The sequence below is a fragment of the Oncorhynchus kisutch genome, linkage group LG8 (assembly GCF_002021735.2).
Source record: "Oncorhynchus kisutch isolate 150728-3 linkage group LG8, Okis_V2, whole genome shotgun sequence".
Taxonomy (NCBI): domain Eukaryota; kingdom Metazoa; phylum Chordata; class Actinopteri; order Salmoniformes; family Salmonidae; genus Oncorhynchus; species Oncorhynchus kisutch.
The window spans coordinates 28,152,295-28,170,460 of record NC_034181.2 but is presented as its reverse complement, the minus strand read 5'-3'; the positions used below and the strand labels follow the sequence as shown (position 1 = coordinate 28,170,460).

The window sequence follows — 18,166 nt, the reverse complement described above, 5'->3', positions numbered from 1 at the left end:
GTTATGACTAGGGTAAGGGGAAAGCCAGCCAAGGAGCTGCGAACTTAGAGGCTCTCTTTCTGCCCTCTGTTACTTACAGTTGAAGTCGTAAGTTCATGAACTTAGGTTAGAGTCATTAAAACTAGTTTTTCCACCACTCCACAAATTTCTTGTTAAAAAACTATCGTTTTTGCAAGTCGGTTAGGACATCTACTTTGTGCATGACACAAGTCATTTTTACAATAATTGTTTACAGACAGATTATTTCTCTTAATTCACTGTATTGCAATTCCAGTGGGTCAGAAGTTTACATACACCATGGGACCACGCAGCCCTCATACTGCTCAGGAAGGAGACTCGTTCAGTCTCCTAGGGATTAACTTACTTTGGTGCGAAAAGTGCAAATCAATCCTAGAAAAACAGCAAAAGGACCTTGTGAAGATGCTGGGGAAACTGGTACAAAAGTATCTATATCCACAGTTAAACGAGTCCTATATCGACATAACTTGAAAGGCCGTTCAGCAAGGAAGAAGCCACTGCTCCAAAACCGCCATAAAAAAGCCAGACTACGGTTTGCAACTGCACATGGGGACAATGATTGTACTTTTTTGAGAAATATCCTCTGGTCTGATGAAACAAAAATAGAACTGTTTCGCCATCGTGATCATCGTTATGTTTAGAGGAAAAAGGGGGAGGCTTGCAAGCCAAAGAACATCATCCCAACCGTGAAGCACAGGGGTGGCAGCATCCTGTTGTGGGGGTGCTTTGCTGCAGGAGTGACTGGTGCACTTCACAAAATAGATGGCAAACAGAGGATGGAAAATTAAGTGGATATATTGAAGCAACATCTCAAGATGTTCAGTCAGGAAGTTAAAGCTTGGTCACAAATGGGTTTTCTAAATGGACAATGACCCCGGGCATACTTCCAAAGTTGTGGCAAAATGGCTTATGGACAACAAAGTCAAGGTATTGGAGTGGCCATTACAAAGCACTGACCTCTATCCCATAGAAAATGTGTGGGCAGAACTGAAAAAGTGTGCACGAGCAAGGAGGCCTACAAACCTGACTCAGTTACACCAGCTCTGTCAGGAGGAATGGGCCAAATTCACCCAACTTATTGTGTGAAGCTTGTGGAAGGCTAACTGAAACGTTTGACCCAAGTTAAACAATTTAAAGGCAATGCTACCAAATACTAATTGAGTGTATGCAAACTTCTGACCCACTGGGAATGTGATGAAAGAAATAAAAGCTGAAATAAACATTCTCTCTACTATTATTCTGACATTTCACATTCTTAAAATAAAGTAGTGATCCTAACTGACCTAAAACAGGGCATTTTTACTAGGATTAAATGTCAGGAATTGTGAAAAACTGAGTTTAAATGTATTTGGCTAAGGTGTATTTAAACTTCTGGCTTCAACTGTACCTTCTAATGGTATTAAACACAGCGAACACTGATAGGCTCTGAAACCTGCTGACCTTTCTGCTGTTTTGGTCACGAGTGACCGTGTTGTGTGTGTGTGTTGAGGACATTTTAAGGGATATTGAAGGGTATTTATTTGGTATTACCTCTAGTTATTCAGCTGGACTGGGTAATGCTGCCAGTTCAGCTGGTCCTGTCTATCAGCCTCTCCAGACCCAGGGAAGCTGTTCTCTGAGTTCAGCCATGTCACAGATGGTTGAGTTGGGTGCATGGAGGCTGACCTTACCCAACCCCTACTCTTCACAACAAGGTACTATATAGATACACTTCTGTCTCACCCGCTTACATAACCTAGTTCTGTAGGTCTATAAAGACACTCTCAATAGCATAATGTTAGACACACCAGACACCCTTAGCATATGTCCACTCTCATGCTCATTAAAGAAAACTGAATACCCATATTTTTTCCCAGTGTTTAATTATCCATCATATATGCAGTTCTGTTTCCCCAGTGCAACCTAGTCCTATGGGTCTACAGACACTTTTACACACCGGCATAGTGTTAGGCACACCAGCCACTCTGAATATGAGGTCCATTCTCATGTTGGGAGACCTACATATAAAAAGATATTTCTTCCTAGGTCACTATAACTGTTACCCTAATCACCAATGAATTCTATAACCATTTAAGTTGAATATGTCCTCTCCTTCACCCTTAACCTCAGCATGGCCACACTCTCTTCCAGTGAGGCATTGTTTGTTTGGCAGGGCCATGTCCAATAACATTCCACTGCGGTCAAGTGGCTCTCACTAGGACCTGTCCCATGGGTCAGACCCCTGAGTTTCAGTCCAGACCTCTAGAACCAGAGGCCACCCTGGATCACACTGGGTGGGCACCCTCTCCTTGGCTAGACTCTGAGAAGAGCGAGGGGGTGGAGGGTGTGAGCTGATGGGGACAGTGCCAGCAGTCTGGGGCTAAATCTGGACCTGGACTCTGTTACAACAAAAGCAGCAGTCTAGAGGCAGACCAGCCAAGCCTCTGTAGTCTGCAGAAGGCATGTGGCACCATATGGAAATCTATTCAAGATGTCTATAGGCTTTATGGCCCCTTAAAATACACGATTAAAAAGCCAGACATTGGTATCTTAATGGAAGACTATGCTGTGTTTATGTCCATGTCTCATCTCCTTTCTTTGCCTGTCAGCAGTGAAGGCACACAAAACCCTACATCTCTCTCCTGTCTGTTACAGCACTGACTGGGTCAGTGTGATTGTGCTTTTACAGTGCTGTAGTGTGTATAGTCCTGTATCCTGTGGGAGAATGGAGCTGGCGTCTATCCTACATAATTTACATTAATTCAGCTCTCTGGGCCCATAGCCAAAGTAGTGCTTTACCCCTGTGACATGACATGAGCCCTCTGTTCATGGAAGCCTCGTACGGTTTAGACTGACTGAGAGGGTGTCAGTCAGAAGGGGTCAGTGATGGGTGAGCTAACTGTTTGGCAGGATACCGTGCCCCTGCTGTATACTAATCCTCACTCTCTGTGACAAAGACTGAATAGCTGGAGGACCTGGGGAGGATCTGGAGGGCCTGGGGAGGCATGAGTGTGCATGTTCCCCCTCCCACTGTCAAAGATTCCAGGAAGTTTTTTTGAAATCCTCTGGTGCTCATTCCATCCTAAATGTCAGCAAGCCTCTGTGTCATTTCTGTAAACATAGCTGTAGGGATTGATGGATTGGAAGCCTCCCTTTTTTGTCTCTTCCCCTGGCTTGGTGTGTCCTGGTCCTATGGTTTCTCATCAGCTGGGGAATTGTTTGAGTATGATTGACCTCCAACGCTAATGGGCTTTTGTATGCGTCTATCTGTGCTGCCACTGACATTGACCCTTAGCTGAGGATAAAAAGTTGGCCATGTTTTTCAGTCTAAAATGGATGACAATTCTGATTTTAAAATCTGTATAACCTGAAAATAATTCACAATTCCCTCATAGATGGCCTCAGAGCCCGTGTTGGCAGTGGAGCCCTCAGTGCAGGTGGCCTGCTGTCAGCCCCCGGCTGCTGTACCCAACGGCTCCTATGCGCCACCTCGGGACAAATTCGAAGAGTTCTCCAGAAAACTGACCGCAGAACAGCTGGCCGCCATCGACGATGAGGAGCTCCTGGATAAAATGGTACTTTCCCCTCCCCATATCACACACGCACTTAGTCCTCAAATCCCCAGATTTGTTGGAATCTGGTGTTGTTTATGTGTATTAGTGAGGGGTTAAATCTGGTCTGCTGGGAAAATGTACATTTGGAATGGTCATACCCTTACATTTCTGTGTGTCTGTGCGTGCACTACACTGTGTATGAGTGTGTGCGTGCACTACACTGTGTATGAGTGTGTGCTGTATGTGGATATTTGGAGCTATGTGACAGAGTTTGTCCGAAGACCGACCCCTCTCATTCCTTCCACCTGTCCTGTTCTTTCCCACAGCTGGATGAGTCCAAGGACTTTGAGGAGAGGAAGATGATCCGACAGGCCATGAGAGATCTGCGTAAGAGGAAGAGAGGTGAGAGTGAGACCACAGCCAGACTAACCAACCTCCTGTCCCTTCCCCCTCTGCAACTCCTAGCACCTTGCCCTTTCTCAATCTCTCGCTCTCTACTTACTTGACCACTCTATACCTCAACCTCATTTCTTCATTCACTGCTTTTTTCACTCTACCTTATCCATTTCTTTGTTATTTCTTCATATTTCTGCCGTCTTGTCTTTTCTCCATCATTGTCTTCCTTTTATCATTATTTTAACTGCTGGGTCTCTGCTGGTAGATGACCTTCATCAAATCTAGTCTGCATTATGTACCTGCCTCATCTCTCGCTATTTCCATCCTCTTCTTTTCTGCTCTTATTTTCACATTCTCGCCTCCTGCTCTCAGAGGCCGAACTGGGATGTACTCAAGAGGAAATAGGTAGGAACGTCCTTTGTGTTTGTGTGGATTATATTAATACAGTATGCATCCGTTTTTGTCATTTGTCAATGTCCCACTTGGTTGTATCCCCTCATTGTCAACAATACTGTCCTACCAGTGCTGTTATTGTGCTTGAAGCTCGTCATTGAGTTTTCTCAGTGATACACATTGATCATGAACTGACCAGCAGAAACCAAGGACATGAGGAGCCTGTATGGTGGACAATGAGGGATATGCTAATGCATCTGTTAAAACGCATGAGTCATGATGTTTGTCATGATGTCACTGCCACAGGGCAAACACACCTCATGTTGTTCCACATAATGGCTGGCTGGGTGCATAGTGCTGACTGTTGTTTGACACTCCAGAAAGGACTCAGAACTCTGTGTCAGAGAATGTTCCTTGGGCTCAGTAGCTAACCAGCCAGTTCATCCCTGTATTGCCCTTAACCCCGTAACTGAGAGACCTGAAGAATATTCAGTGATAATGAGAGTTATTCGGTGGGTCTGGTGCTTAGGAAGGTAAATGGACAGGTAAGACTGCTAGAACCCCCAAGGCATCGGGTCAGTACTGGTGTTATGGTATCAGTGTGTTGGACAGCATTTAGTAGCCTTTCTATGCCAGTATCTCAGCGACCTGATGTGACGCTCAGAGTCTTTGTTTGCACTTTGATATGTTTGTCCAGCACGTGACCACCACAGCCTGGGGTTGGTTGTGTTTGGCTTTCACCTGTGGGTGGCTGTCTGTGATGATACTTTGGAAAGAATGTTGAAATGTACCTCTAGCTTTGTAGCAGAGAGAGGCTGTCAACTTGAGTGCCTTCCTCTCCCTCTTTTTCCACTGACACTCTCCCCCCCTCCCATCCTCTATCTCAGACCAGAGAGAAAAGGAGCGGGAGTTTCGTCTTGCGGAGCTTCGGCAGCAGAGAGCGGAGCATACTCAGAAGGGTCGTACGGGAGGAGGAGCTGGAGAGGTGGTCATGAGGAAGGTGGAGATGTCAGCTGATGGCTCCACCCTCAGCCAAGTAACCAAGACAGACCGCTTTGCCCAGTCTGGTAAGCCAATCATACACCATGTATTAGGCTGACAACATGGCTGACATATTTGGGCAGTACACTATCCCGTATTTAACCGTGCATGATCTTCCCAAGTCAGATGAAATACTTCAAATGTATTTCTATGTTTGTGTGTCTAGGTGATGGCAGCAGGACAGCTCACAGCACCATCATGGAGGCCAGTTATGTGAAGAAAACAGACGGTGAGTCAGCACATCTGCCTCCTACTAATTTAAATCAGCATTTTCATCATCGTCATCATTTGATTACTATCACTCTTTTTATCCATATATGGTGTTGTGTGGTCTCACCACCACCACCTCCCTGTGTTTTCTAGTGGGGACAGTTCAGTCCAAGTCCTACAGCTGCTCCTCCTCTACCTCCAGCAGCAGCTCCACCAGGAAAGTGGGCAGGTGAGCACTGAACCCATTGCAATACAATATAATACTGTAGGATTATATTGATTATATATAGGAATCCCTATAGGATTGACTGACATTGTGTTGAACGGTAATTTACCCCTTCTCTCTTCCTTTCTTCTTCCATCCATCAGTGTGTTTGACCGCGAGGACGACTCAGCGTCCCGTGCTGCGGAGCGCCGGCAGGCAGAGAAGCGCAAGGAGCTGATGAGAGCCCAGACTCTGCCCAAGATGTCCGCCGCACAGTCCCGCAAAGCCATGATCGAGAAACTGGACAAGGAGAGCGGAGGGTGAGGATATAAATGACTAAGAATAGTAAAGAAGGAGAAAACGTCAATACTAGCATAAACCAATCCCCCTTCTTCAGGCCAGGAAATAAAGCCGTTGCCAAGGTGAACACAGTCCAGCGCTCGGCTAGTTGCGTGGTGCCCAATGCCAACTCCATCAAACAGATGCTCCTGGACTGGTGCCGCGCCAAGACCCGCTCATATCAGGTGAGCCAACCCACAATGGCACCGTCCTGAGTGTCCTGAGGCATTCACACTTTAGTTCATCCTGGTATGAGGGTTAGGTATTTTATATAACCCCTCTACTGCATGCAAAACATTCCGCCATGTGTTCTCTGTCAGCAATGCTGTGTTCTCTCACATACTCTGAAGTCTGTTGGGTGACCATTGGCTCATGCTTTGTGATTGAATCATTTCTCTCCTCCTCTCTTTCCCCCTGCAGAATGTGGACATCCAGAACTTCTCGTCCAGTTGGAGTGATGGCATGGCGTTCTGTGCCCTGGTCCATAACTTCTTCCCAGAGGCCTTTGACTACTCCTCTCTCACCCCTGCCAACCGCAGACACAACTTTGAGGTGGCCTTCAGCACTGCAGAGTGAGTACACACATACACAAATACTTACACTTGTAAACTGTACGTCATGCAGACGCTCATAGATTTACTGAATGTCATGTCTCGGAGTATAACATTTCATCAGAACTTCAGACCTGGGGTAAATGGAAGCTTCACTCTTGGCGTTGCCCCGTGGCCATTTACAGCCGAATGGACCAGGATCTGAGTGCACCATCTTCTAAACTTCCTCCGTCCCCAAGACCATCAATCGTCTGACCTCCCCAAGGCTCTGTTTTTGGGGAAGTAGATCCACTGTAGCTGTCTAACCAACTCTTTGCCCACCCATTGAACTCAAAATCAGTCAAACATCTTGAGAACCCAAAGACAAACTACTTCCCTCGCCTTTCTCTTCCCAAAACCAACACACTCCTCCTTCTTGGAACAGATTTGATCCTCTATTGGGTATGTTTGTTTGACCTATGTAAGATCAACACTGAGCTGCCAGTCTATGGATTCCTCAGGCTCAGCAGTACAGGACCTCTGGGTTCTCACCACCCTCACCCTTGCTACCACCTAACTACCCATCCACGTACAGTAGTACAACTGTCTGCCTGAGGGAGGAAGAGAATGTGCATCCACAGAATTCAGCCTTTTGGATGCATCAGATTCACCTGTTTTACTCAACTCACTGTGTGTCAAGGGGCCTACAGTGAGAGGGTTGTGATGAGCCTGGGCCCACTGCTCAGTTGTATCCTTCCTCTCTCTCTCAGGTCAATCAAGTCAGCTTCTGGATCTACTACTACTATGTCCTGTACCTCTAAACCTCCACTCTCCATCCACTCTCTCCTCTCAGAGATGCTCTCCTCAGTAACCGCTGTGTGACGTGACCCTCCATCCACCAACCCTGAACTAAACCAGGAAACTCCTGAGACTGACCCCTTCCCAACAACCACCAGGTTACTACAGTACAGGAAGAGCACTCGACTGACTGCCTCCCAGACCCCTCTCCTTCTCGCTCTCCTTTAATCTGTCCATCTCCTCTTCCTCTTCCTCACTCTCTCTGTCACCTCTTATTTTGATGAGGTCATGTACTGTCAACCTTTGTCCTGTCACCTACCAGTGTCTGCTGAGGTCACCTGTTACGACCATGATGACGTAACCACCAGATTGTCAAACACGTGTTCCTCCTAGCTACCCCCACAACCCCCTCTTTGTCACTCTGCTGCACTGTCACTCCTTTCCCTGGGCACCAACCTCACCCCCTCCTCCCCCACAACCTGCCAGTGTGCCTCAACTGGACCCCTCTCACACACTCACCACCAGTGTGTTTCTCTTCTAGGTTCACCCTGTGGTCCATGTCTTTGTGATTGTAGAATTATTGTTTTTTCCTTGTCTCTTGTTTTTGTACTGGACAAAACAAAACCAATGTTCTATGGTTGATGTCCCTATACCCCCATGTCCAAGTCTTTTGTCTCAGTGCACAGAACACGTGTCTGCGTGTGTACTCGCCCATATGTGTCACGTTGTTCATGAAGCACGTCAACTCCTGGATATGTCTGTCGACACAGGCAATGTAATGTTATGGTTTGTTTTTGTCTTTTCTCTCTCCCTCTCCACACCCTGGGTATTCCTCTTGTTTGGCTGCTCACTGCTTCTCTCTCTCTCATCCTCCTTCTTTCCTTCTGTCTGTTGACTTATATCTGTACCTTCTCGCTATATATTTTCTGCACTTTTTTTCTGTCTCTCTCTCTTCCTCCCTCTTCTTTCTCATACCCTCTCTCCCCCTGCTCCCTCTCCGGGGTGCGGGTGCAGGAAGCTGGCTGATTGTCCCGAGCTGTTGGACGTGGAGGACATGGTGCGGATGCGTGAGCCGGATTGGAAGTGTGTGTACACGTACCTGCAGGAGTTCTACAGGGGCCTGGTGACCAAGGGCCTGGTTAAAACCAAAAACTCTTCCTAGAGTCACACCCCTAGGACCCCAAATGCACTCATGGTGAGAGAGGGAACAGGCCCACGGAGGAACCTCACGCTGGTGCTGGGGGTTTATGGGGTGGGATTGGTGTGATTGGGAGATTCTCAATTGGGGAAAATTCCATCCTTTACTCGACTCCTCCGTCCTCCTCTCGGCCATCACCCGGAAACCGATAAGTAGTCGCCATATGTAGGAGAGTTTTAATAGGTGAAGGGAGGAGTTTAATCAGCTCCTAGATTGCCTCCTCCGGCGGAGGGTACCGAAGTGTTTGCTGCACGGAAGAGTTTTGAAATCTACCTCATCCCCTTGAATCAGCCGTTTGCTCAGAGGAGAAAAGCATGCATACATTTAAAAACGAAACGCTACTTATATCTATAAACATTTATTTTTACCACTTTACACATGTATTTTGGGATTCCTCTGCTGTAAACTTAATCTTCCTGATGACGAGCTAGTCGAGGAGTCATTTCATACAAGCACATTGGTTTCTTCTCCTCGACTCCTATTCTCGAATACCTTTGACCTTTTTCAACAGGAGAGGATAGAGGACAGGATGCGAGGAATTGAGAAAAGCCAATTGAGATTCTCCCAGTGTGTGACTGTGGGTGTAGGAGTTAATGTTGTGGAGTGGGGAGGTGAATGGCAGGATCAACAACAGTTCTACCGGAAATACCACTGGTTATTCATATTATGAGGAGAACAGTGAGTTATCCATTAATATAAACATGATCATTAACCTACAGGAAGTCATATGAAGTGGTAGGAAGTGTTGGAGTGTGTCAAGGTAGAGGTCAGAGTGCAGTTTTCTCCATCCTGTGAGCCTGGTGCTGGGGTCCAGAGGCCCAAACATGGACTGTGAGTGTGTGACTGCACTCAGAACCAGGCTCCAGCCAGGCAAAGGGCCAACCATCAGCACTCCCCATCTGCAGATCCACACTTTAAAAGGAGCTGCCACAACACTGGAGTGGAAACAGAGATTGGAAACAAAGTGGAGAGGAAAAAGAAATGTCAGACCTGTGGTGTGTGAAACATGTGTATCATCTCCTCTCATTTAGTGACTTCAGAATAGTTTTCTACTTAACGCCTGGTCAGTTTATAACAGCCATCGCTGAATTTAGCTCTTCAGAATCTAAAACATTAAAGGGGAAACTTAAGAGTTTTACAGTGTTGACATTTGTCTCTCTTTGAGGGGCTAGGTTACCATCTGCTGTTTTAGTAGTTGTGCTCACTCGGTCTCCCACCTTGCAGCTGTTTCCCAGAGCTCTCGCTCCCCTGCTCTCCCAGTTGGGCAGCTCGCACTGTTTTAACAGTCAGTCATCTGCAGTACTGTCAGTGATGAGTAGTTTGTCAAGTGTGCCACCCTGTGGTTATATGCATGCATTGCACATAGATGATTTTGTTTAGCTAATGGCAGAATCTTTGGAATGGTCTCTGTACATCTACTAAATGTATGCCTATAATGCTTTTTTGAAACTAATTATTTGTAGAGGAGCTCCCTCGTGTCTGGTTAGTTTGGGTGGGTAAAAAAGCTGTTATGAGAGCAGTGTGTGGAGAGAACATCATTTTATCCTTACCATCACTCTGTACATCTTTCTCCATCTCCCCACCGCTCCCTCTCTCCCTTTCTCTGTCTCACCATATGTCTCCGTCCCCTAGGGAATGTGCCAACTGTATGCCCCTGTTGGAGGTAGAGGACATGATGATCATGGGGAGGAAGCCTGACTCCAAGTGTGTGTTCACCTATGTGCAGTCACTGGTCAATCACCTGCGCAGGCACGAGATGAAACTCGCCAAACTTCAGGGCACCAACCTCTGATCTGCTCACTGTGTATCTTCCCCCATCGCACCCCTCTCCTGAGCCCTGGTCCTGAACACCACCCATGTCCCAAAAGACAGCAGCCCTGACTCTGGGTGAGGGGTGTTACTGATTTGCACATCTCTGATGGCCAACAGGATGGGGAGTGTGTAGGTGTTGGCATTCATCTTATGATTATCTTTGTTGATGGTGGTGGCATGCCAGACAGATAAATTCCCTTCCTCTGAACACATTTGTTTAGGCTGTGCGAACCTTCCCGTCTTAATAGAGCATCTTTAAGCTTTAATTGTTATTTTATACTGATATTTAGTTGTACAGCCTATCAGTCACAAGGCAGTTCTATACATGGTTTGGAAGTCCGAAGATTTAGCACCAACAAAACCCTACATTAAATGTACATGAGATAGGAATTTTACTGTATTCCCTCACCCACATTAATGCCTACATTGTTTAGTTTTCTGTGACAATTGCAAGATGTTACTCAAGCTGTTGGCGATGATGAAGAAAAAAAATATGATATGAGGCATTGTTAATATTCCTTCAGTCCCCACTCTGGTACTGTTAAAGGTGTTACCAAATCTGCTAAACACATCTATTTGAATTGTTTTAAATAGTGCTTGGTATGGAGGGATGTTAATTATTATTTGGTGGGTGCTTATATTTATCCTATTACACACACGTACAAGTATTTATTAATACGCATGTGTGAATTTGATTATTTTTTGCATATCACAACTCTCCCTGAGACATCCTCAAGAAAGTGGGATCACGGCCAGGGTCTGGAGCCTTGCTCAAAGGATCAGACAGATTTTTCACCTTGTTGGCTCGAGGATTTGAACTACCGACCTTTCGGTTACAAGCCCCACACTCTAACCCAGGGATGGGCAACTCTAGTCCTCAGGGGCCGGAGTGGTGTCACTTTTTCTCCATCCCTATCAAACACAGCTCATTAAACTAACTGCATTCTATACTGAAGATCATGATTAGTTGATTATTGGAGTCAGGTGTGTTTGCTGAAGCAAAAGTGTGAAACCAATCAGGCTCTCAAGGAATGGAGTTGTCCATCCTTACTCTAACCACTAAGCTAGCTGCTGCCCGATGTTATTCAGTAGCTGGCAGCATGAAATTGGCGGATCCGTCTATGCAGCACTAACGTAGCAGGTGTAAAGAAACGCATGAGAAGGTTCTACAGAAACCAGAAGCATCTGGTTCAGGCTTTGTCGCTTCTCTGCTTTTCCCCTGAAAACCGTATGCTTCCAGGTTCTGCCGACCAACTGAAGGTGATGCAAAACCGATATCTGAATCTACAGACTCAGAGGTTGAAGCCAGACTAGGTTGTGATAGTAGTTGTGAAACTATAATTGTGTATTTACACCACTCAGAATATTTACATAATTTTGGTCTGTGGAGAAACACCAGTGTTGAAAAGTAGGTTCCAAGTTCCTCTCAGACAGGTAAAATCACACATTGGTGTTTCTAGATTATCACACCTTTTGTCCTTGTCGCTGTTCGCTACATTGGGGTCTAAAAAAAAATATTGGCATGGGGTTGTCACATTCACACTGCCAGCATCAGCCCACCCAGCAAACACATAGAAACACACAGCTCTTTAATTATGCTTGGGTAACATTTTTGTTGGTGATCATACCATATGCTTTGAAGTTTTGTTTCATGAGTCCATCTATGAAAATGTTTGTACAGGCTATAGGTTGTTATGGTAATGTCAGTATTTGTGGGCTCCCGAGTGGCGCAAGGCACTGCTTCTCAGCTCTAGAGGTGTCACTACAGACCCTGATTCGATTCCAGGCTGTATCACAACCAGCCGTGATTGGGAGTCCCATAGGGCAGCGCACAATTGGCCCAGCGTCGTCCGGGTTTAGCCATCATTATAAATAAGAATTTGTTCTTATCGGACTTGCCTGGTTAAATAAACATTTGAATATGAAAAGGTTTGTTAGAGGCCAACCAATCAAATGTAGTTATAAAGCCCTTCTTACATCAACTGATGTACAGAAACCCAGCCTAAAACCTCAAACAATGCAGGTGTAGAAGCACGGTGGCTAGGAAAAACTCCCTGGAAAGGACGGAACCTAGAGGAACCAGCCAACTTCCCTTCTCTAAATTCTTGGGCCCAATGAAAGCTGGCTTTCAGCTCAGTTGATTATGACAGGAGAATATTAATGATAAAGGCTGAATGTACTTTATTGCCCATGTATATTTTCTGAATTCTAGCTAAATAAAAATGTTTTATGGTTTCTTTTGTTGGTTTTAGAACTGGTTTTGATTTATTTCACTAATTGAGACTAGAGAAATATACTAAATCTAAATTTTGTCACGTTTCGTAAACAGGTGTTGGCTAACAATGAAATGCTTACTTATGGGTCCTTTTCCAACAATGCAGAGTTAAGAAAATATGGTTACGACAATTTAATATTCCGCAACCAGAAAGTTTCCACAAATTAGTTAATCCTGTACATACATGCTTGGACACAGTCAATTCAATGTTTCTGTACACCACAATGAATGTGAATTAATTTACCAATTTAAGAAACAGTGTGTCTTCTACTCTAACACTTATTTCTTTTCCTGTGTGTGCGTGCACAATGGGAGTTTGATTTTAAGATGGACATTCTACAAATGGGACATCATACAAAAATATTGAAAGTTAAATTTTTTGTTTTACAATTGTCATCTCATCACTTGAATCCCCTTGTGTGCCTAAGCCCTACCCACCAGGACACGTTGCATCGGCCCCAAGCCAATCAGGAGATTTTACAGCCAGGGGCGTCATTCAGTTCCACAGAGGACAGGAAGTCATTAGACACACGAGAGAGATTATCAGAGGAGAGACCCCTTAAGACACTTGACACAGTGGTAAATCATACACATCACCTGAAAAAATGGACAAACAGAAGATAAAAATTGTGTAACCTTTTCTGATGCTACAGAGAGACAGTTACCCCAAGTGCTGAACCAGGATCTGCTTGTCCCGTGTTCTGATCCCAAATAATGATGTTATGAGCTACAGAAACAAACTGGTCATGGACCAGCACTGGAGGAGAGTAACCCTGTCTGTCCAGGTCCACACAGACTGCAGACTCTTTACTGCTGTGAGGATTACAGGTCAGAGTGCTTGGCCTCTGCGTCAGAATCTGAGGAAGCGTTGTCTGCGGGGGCTGAAGAGGAGGGGGTTGCTTTGAAGGGGCTGTCCTTGGCAGGGGAGAAGCGGAACTCCTCTGGGACCTGGTCCTCAGGCTGAGCCTTCTTGTAGAAGCCCAACTTCTCCAGCAGCTCGTTGATCTCAGAGCGGGTCATGTCAGACAGGGCAATCCGCTGAACAGGGCATATACATTTAGGTGAGATGCCTATCCTCACAAGAGCTCTCTATTCTTCCACAAGCTGTAGCATGCACAGATGAGTTTGTCATACAATTTCTGTGCCGTAGTAGGCCCACCCTTTACATGCATGCATCTCTAGATAAGTAAGCCTGCAACATTTATGACCAATCTTTCATTAACAATTATAGTGCACTAGTGAGAACCTACAGTAAATCATTAACACCAGAGATGTGTTAAAGGTACAGTAAAACGTCTGTTTCAGCAGCTCACTTACGTCCAGCTCTTCGTAGTAGTGGTTGAGGAGGACAAGCTCGGGGTCAGCCCCAGGGATGTGCTTCATTACCAGGTTATGGCTGGGATGGCATGAGTCAAGGGTTACAAACAGAGTCAAACAAGGAAATGCAATGCAAACACAGTGCCTGCACACAGTTGACGGGTGTCTGACACCTCAGGCCAGGACAACTTCCTTCACGCACCAGTGCCCCTGCCTGCTGTCTGTCATCACACCAGCTAGTGAGGAAGTATGGTCATTTACAGCTTGGACTTTGTGCTCCAGCCTCCATACATGACAGGGAAATGTATGAAACACTTCAGTTATGAGATCACTTCAGGAAAGTCTTACATGCTGGAGCTGTGACTGCTTCAGGACAGAAAGCTATCTGCACGGTAAAGGTATGGCTATCAGCATATATATATATATATATATATTTTAGGCTTCTGTCTGCAGAAATAGCTTTCAATTACTTGGTCAGATGACGAGTACAAATGTGTAGTAAGTTTAGCTGCTGTGTAATTTTGTTTTCGTTACAACATTTGGTAGCGCTTAACATCAAAGGGGCAGTTGCTACATTCATTTTTGGACTTATAAATCAATTATATGTCCACCATTGATTCTTGAAGAATATAACTTAAATAAATTAGCTTAGTTCAACTGTTGTACCCAATCAGAACACAAAATCGAAGCTTGTTTTACTACAATGTAAACAAACACTGTTTAGCCTCAAAACATGGTTAAAACTATAATTTTGATATCATAGATGGTCAATTTGATACATTTGATTGGTCACAGTTCTCTAGCCCCATCCCTCAGCTTTTTACCAGAACAGTGGTGAGGTTACCTCTTATTGTTTCAACTGCGGATTGGCCCCTTACATAGTTTATAAAACAGTAAGGCTGTTAATGATTTATTCTGAGATGGTTAAATCAGTTAAACATTGTCATCCTGTGCATGGCTTCCACATCACGGCAGAGGACCTGCCTACCACACATCAGCTATCACAACTCTGCACGTCTGCCATCACCAAAATGAAAGGATACTAAAGAGGAATGTCCTGGGTCACAAAGGCTTTGACCTGAGGGGTTGAAGAGTTGATGGTTAGTGTAACTCTGTTTTGTTGGGCAGGCAGTGATATTTCTGAGCATTTCATCAATTGCAAAATAACAATAATACTGTACATATACAGAGAGGACTGTTGATAACAATAGGCCTGCTTAAGCTCTTACCTCTCTCAGCCTGTTCAGCTGTCATCCACCGCAAGACTGAGGAAAAGATTAAGCAGGATAGTGGTTATAAATCCCACCAGGACAGGAGCAAGGCAGTGGGTGACTGACTGGGTATGAGTCAGACCCAGGTGGTCCTCCTGACCCATTAGTACTGTAGGAGTCAGGACTATCACCAGATAAAGGGATTTATCGCACCATCTGGGCACAAGTGAACCACTCACTGTCTGAAAAACATGTTGCCTCTTGTTGAGATACCATAGGCCTATACTATATTGTATGCCCTATGTAAGAAAGAGTTCCAACTGACGGCCGCGGATGGTTGAGCAAAAAATAAGCAATTTTATTTTCATTGTTGGACATAAAGGACTAAATCAGTGCCAAGTGATTTTAATTTGGGAAATCTGTTCCCAAGTATTCCCACGCATTATAGAGAGACATGATCGTCGCATACAATGTAAGAAAGGTTTCTAATTATTGTTAGTGAAATATATCTGTTTGGGCTTCTTGCGGTCAATTTGCAGTCTACATATTATTTGTAATTATGTTATGGACCCCCAACCATCTGCTCAAGAAAAAAAGCCTCGGCTGAATCTAGTTAATGATCCCTGCCCTATGTAATGATATTTTGTTGAGCCCATGGGAGAGGGATGTGATTTGCACATCCATGGGTACATAGATATGTGGCCAAGCTTACAGCTCTGCTCTGAAATTCATTACTACCTGCTGATAGGTAGATATCCCACAGGTAAATGTCAACTTGACAACACATTTTTCACTCAAAGATCCTGGCAGGTGTGATGCACCCTGGATGATATGTTCTCACAATGAGAAGAAAGTCTGAAAAGGGCATTGTTAGTCCTCTGTAATTTGAGGTCTCATCTTGCAGCCACGTTGACGTAATTCACTGGCATTCTATTGTAACACAGAATGATTACAGAGAATAGCCTATCATTTAGTCCTATAAATGCCCATGAGTCTCAACCCATTAGAATAGTATAATGTGCAGTGGAATCACTATTGCAATTAATGTTATTTTCCAAAATGTTTGATCAAAAGCCAATAGCATGGATAGACACCCATAGGAGCAGAAGCGAGGAGGGTTTAAACTTTTCATTCATTCATTTTCCACCTCCCAAAAACCTACGCATGCGCACATAGGACAACAGTTAAGCTACCCAATATTTCCCTCAAAACGAATCAAAATGTATTGAGCTATACGTATATATCCAATAATACCAAAACATGATCCATAATTATATCGATAAATATGTTTATAAAAGCCTGCTTCTTATTCATTATTGTTATCTTAGGCTACTTGATGTGGCTTTGTTTACGAATCTAATTGCAATTGCGTTAATATTCTTACTCAAGCCTACCTCCACCTTCGCTTTTGCGAGACCATCCAGTTTCTTCAGATCTACATCATAGGCCGACACAGAGTTAAGGAAGCTGACGAAAAAGAAGAACCACATAATTTCCTCTGATTGCAGCACGTTGGGGAGATTCATGCTTTAGAGCAGACGGTCTTGGTCGTTCGTGTCGCTCACCTATTCTGCAAACCTATCGTTACTTACAGTAGGCTATACTTGAATAGCAAGATGTAGCAGGCTAGCTGCGGTGATGTTCAACTATGTCATCTCCGGACCCTATGCCACGTCAAACGCTTTTCTGCTGCCTTTGGAGAGGGCGGGGGAATGAACGAACTGCTTCTTAAAGGCGCAATCTATAATAGTTTCTGCTGTTAAATTGTTAAATTAATGATTGCCATAGGGCTGGCTAGGCTAAAATATATACCTATAATTTTCAAGAATATCAGTTTAGCAATTGTCGAACAGTTTCCCCATTCCTCATTTTTACAAACAAAAGTGTCAGGGTCAGACTGTTGAAATGACTGATTGTACCTTAAAACAGAAGCTCGTTGGTAGATAAACAAGGTAGAGCTGGAAAACAGCCACCTCAGGTTGCACTGCACTGTGGCTACACTGCATGTGCCCTGGGATGAATTAGAAGAATGTGTTTCGCTAAATATGATCTTGACGTTTTCATTTTAGGTCATTGATTTGATTGATAAAGTTATTGATATTTGTTTATATTATTAGACTGCATTCTGATGATGTATTAATAACACAGCTACATCAGTAAACATGATCCATCTATAATACTAGTATTACGGTATTATACAAGTATTTCTAATACAAGATCACAGCATTATTATGGTAATTAACTCAGTGATTGTAGACGATAAAGTAGACTCTAGCATTCCTCAGAGGAAACAGCTGTGTAGACTAACTGCTTTTTGGTCTACTTTGTGACAGAACCTTTTTGGCAATTTATCTAATTTAGTGTCAGGACCATATAATTAGGAATTAGAATACTTAACAAACCGAATAGGATCTCTATGGTCAGGACACTGTCAAACAATCCTAATTCTAAATAATAAATGGTCTGACACAGGGAAATTTGTGCCCTTTAAATCTGCAGGTACTTGGCTAAATCCTTTATTTGGTCAGCCCTGAGGGAGGCAGTCAGACCCGTAAAGAAGGTCCAATGGCAAGGGGAGGGGGAGAGTTTCATGCAGTGACTTATTTCAGTACCCATGGCAACTAAGAGTATGTGAGCGGAGCAGAGAAAGGAGCGGAACGTGCCCAATTTGATTGAAGCGTTGATCGAGATTCCCAAAGGCTGGTGTCTCGGCCTTCTCGCCTGCTCCAATTTCGCTCCAGTTGCGCTCACTTCACGAGCTCAGGGCATGCCCGCTCCAGCATGCATTTGTAGTCTACTTGTGTGCTGCTATAGCCCCTTGCTCTAGCTATTGTCATGGAGTTCGCTAAATATTTACATAAAGAAATTGCTAAAACACACAGGTGCTAAA

The 18,166-nt window shown here is 44.5% G+C and overlaps 3 protein-coding genes across 14 annotated transcripts in view; 2 read left to right on the top strand and 1 right to left on the bottom strand.

Annotated features, from left to right (window-relative positions):
* The window catches only part of LOC109894910 (smoothelin-like), a 69,489-nt gene extending 56,781 nt beyond the window's left edge, over positions 1-12,708 (top strand). For 4 of the 9 annotated variants that reach the window (XM_031830026.1, XM_031830024.1, XM_031830028.1 and 1 more), the window contains 10 exons: positions 3,393-3,572; positions 3,878-3,953; positions 4,320-4,352; positions 5,228-5,407; positions 5,548-5,610; positions 5,745-5,820; positions 5,961-6,116; positions 6,194-6,320; positions 6,556-6,707; positions 10,294-12,708. In XM_031830026.1, the coding sequence (XP_031685886.1) occupies positions 3,393-3,572; positions 3,878-3,953; positions 4,320-4,352; positions 5,228-5,407; positions 5,548-5,610; positions 5,745-5,820; positions 5,961-6,116; positions 6,194-6,320; positions 6,556-6,707; positions 10,294-10,453 (1,203 nt within the window). In that variant the 3' untranslated portion in view covers positions 10,454-12,708. The other 5 variants (XR_004210768.1, XM_031830025.1, XM_031830029.1 and 2 more) reach the window with 5 other exon arrangements.
* On the bottom strand, positions 12,046-17,254 carry LOC109895936 (selenoprotein M). Its single transcript, XM_074933824.1, has 5 exons — positions 16,671-17,254; positions 15,295-15,330; positions 15,109-15,143; positions 14,066-14,144; positions 12,046-13,786 (listed from the first exon to the last, which is right to left on the bottom strand). Exons 1-5 carry the CDS (start codon positions 16,800-16,802, stop codon positions 13,571-13,573), a joined length of 498 nt encoding a protein of 165 aa, XP_074789925.1. The 5' UTR covers positions 16,803-17,254; the 3' UTR covers positions 12,046-13,570.
* LOC109895935 (inositol polyphosphate 5-phosphatase K) overlaps positions 14,362-18,166 on the top strand; it is a 43,108-nt gene continuing 39,303 nt past the window's right edge. For 2 of the 4 annotated variants that reach the window (XM_020490047.2, XM_020490052.1), the window contains exons 1-2: positions 14,392-14,463; positions 15,041-15,165. In XM_020490047.2, the coding sequence (XP_020345636.1) occupies positions 15,163-15,165 (3 nt within the window). In that variant the 5' untranslated portion in view covers positions 14,392-14,463; positions 15,041-15,162. Of the gene's footprint in view, positions 14,464-15,040; positions 15,166-18,166 lie in introns of all 4 variants that reach the window. The other 2 variants (XM_020490048.2, XM_020490049.2) reach the window with 2 other exon arrangements.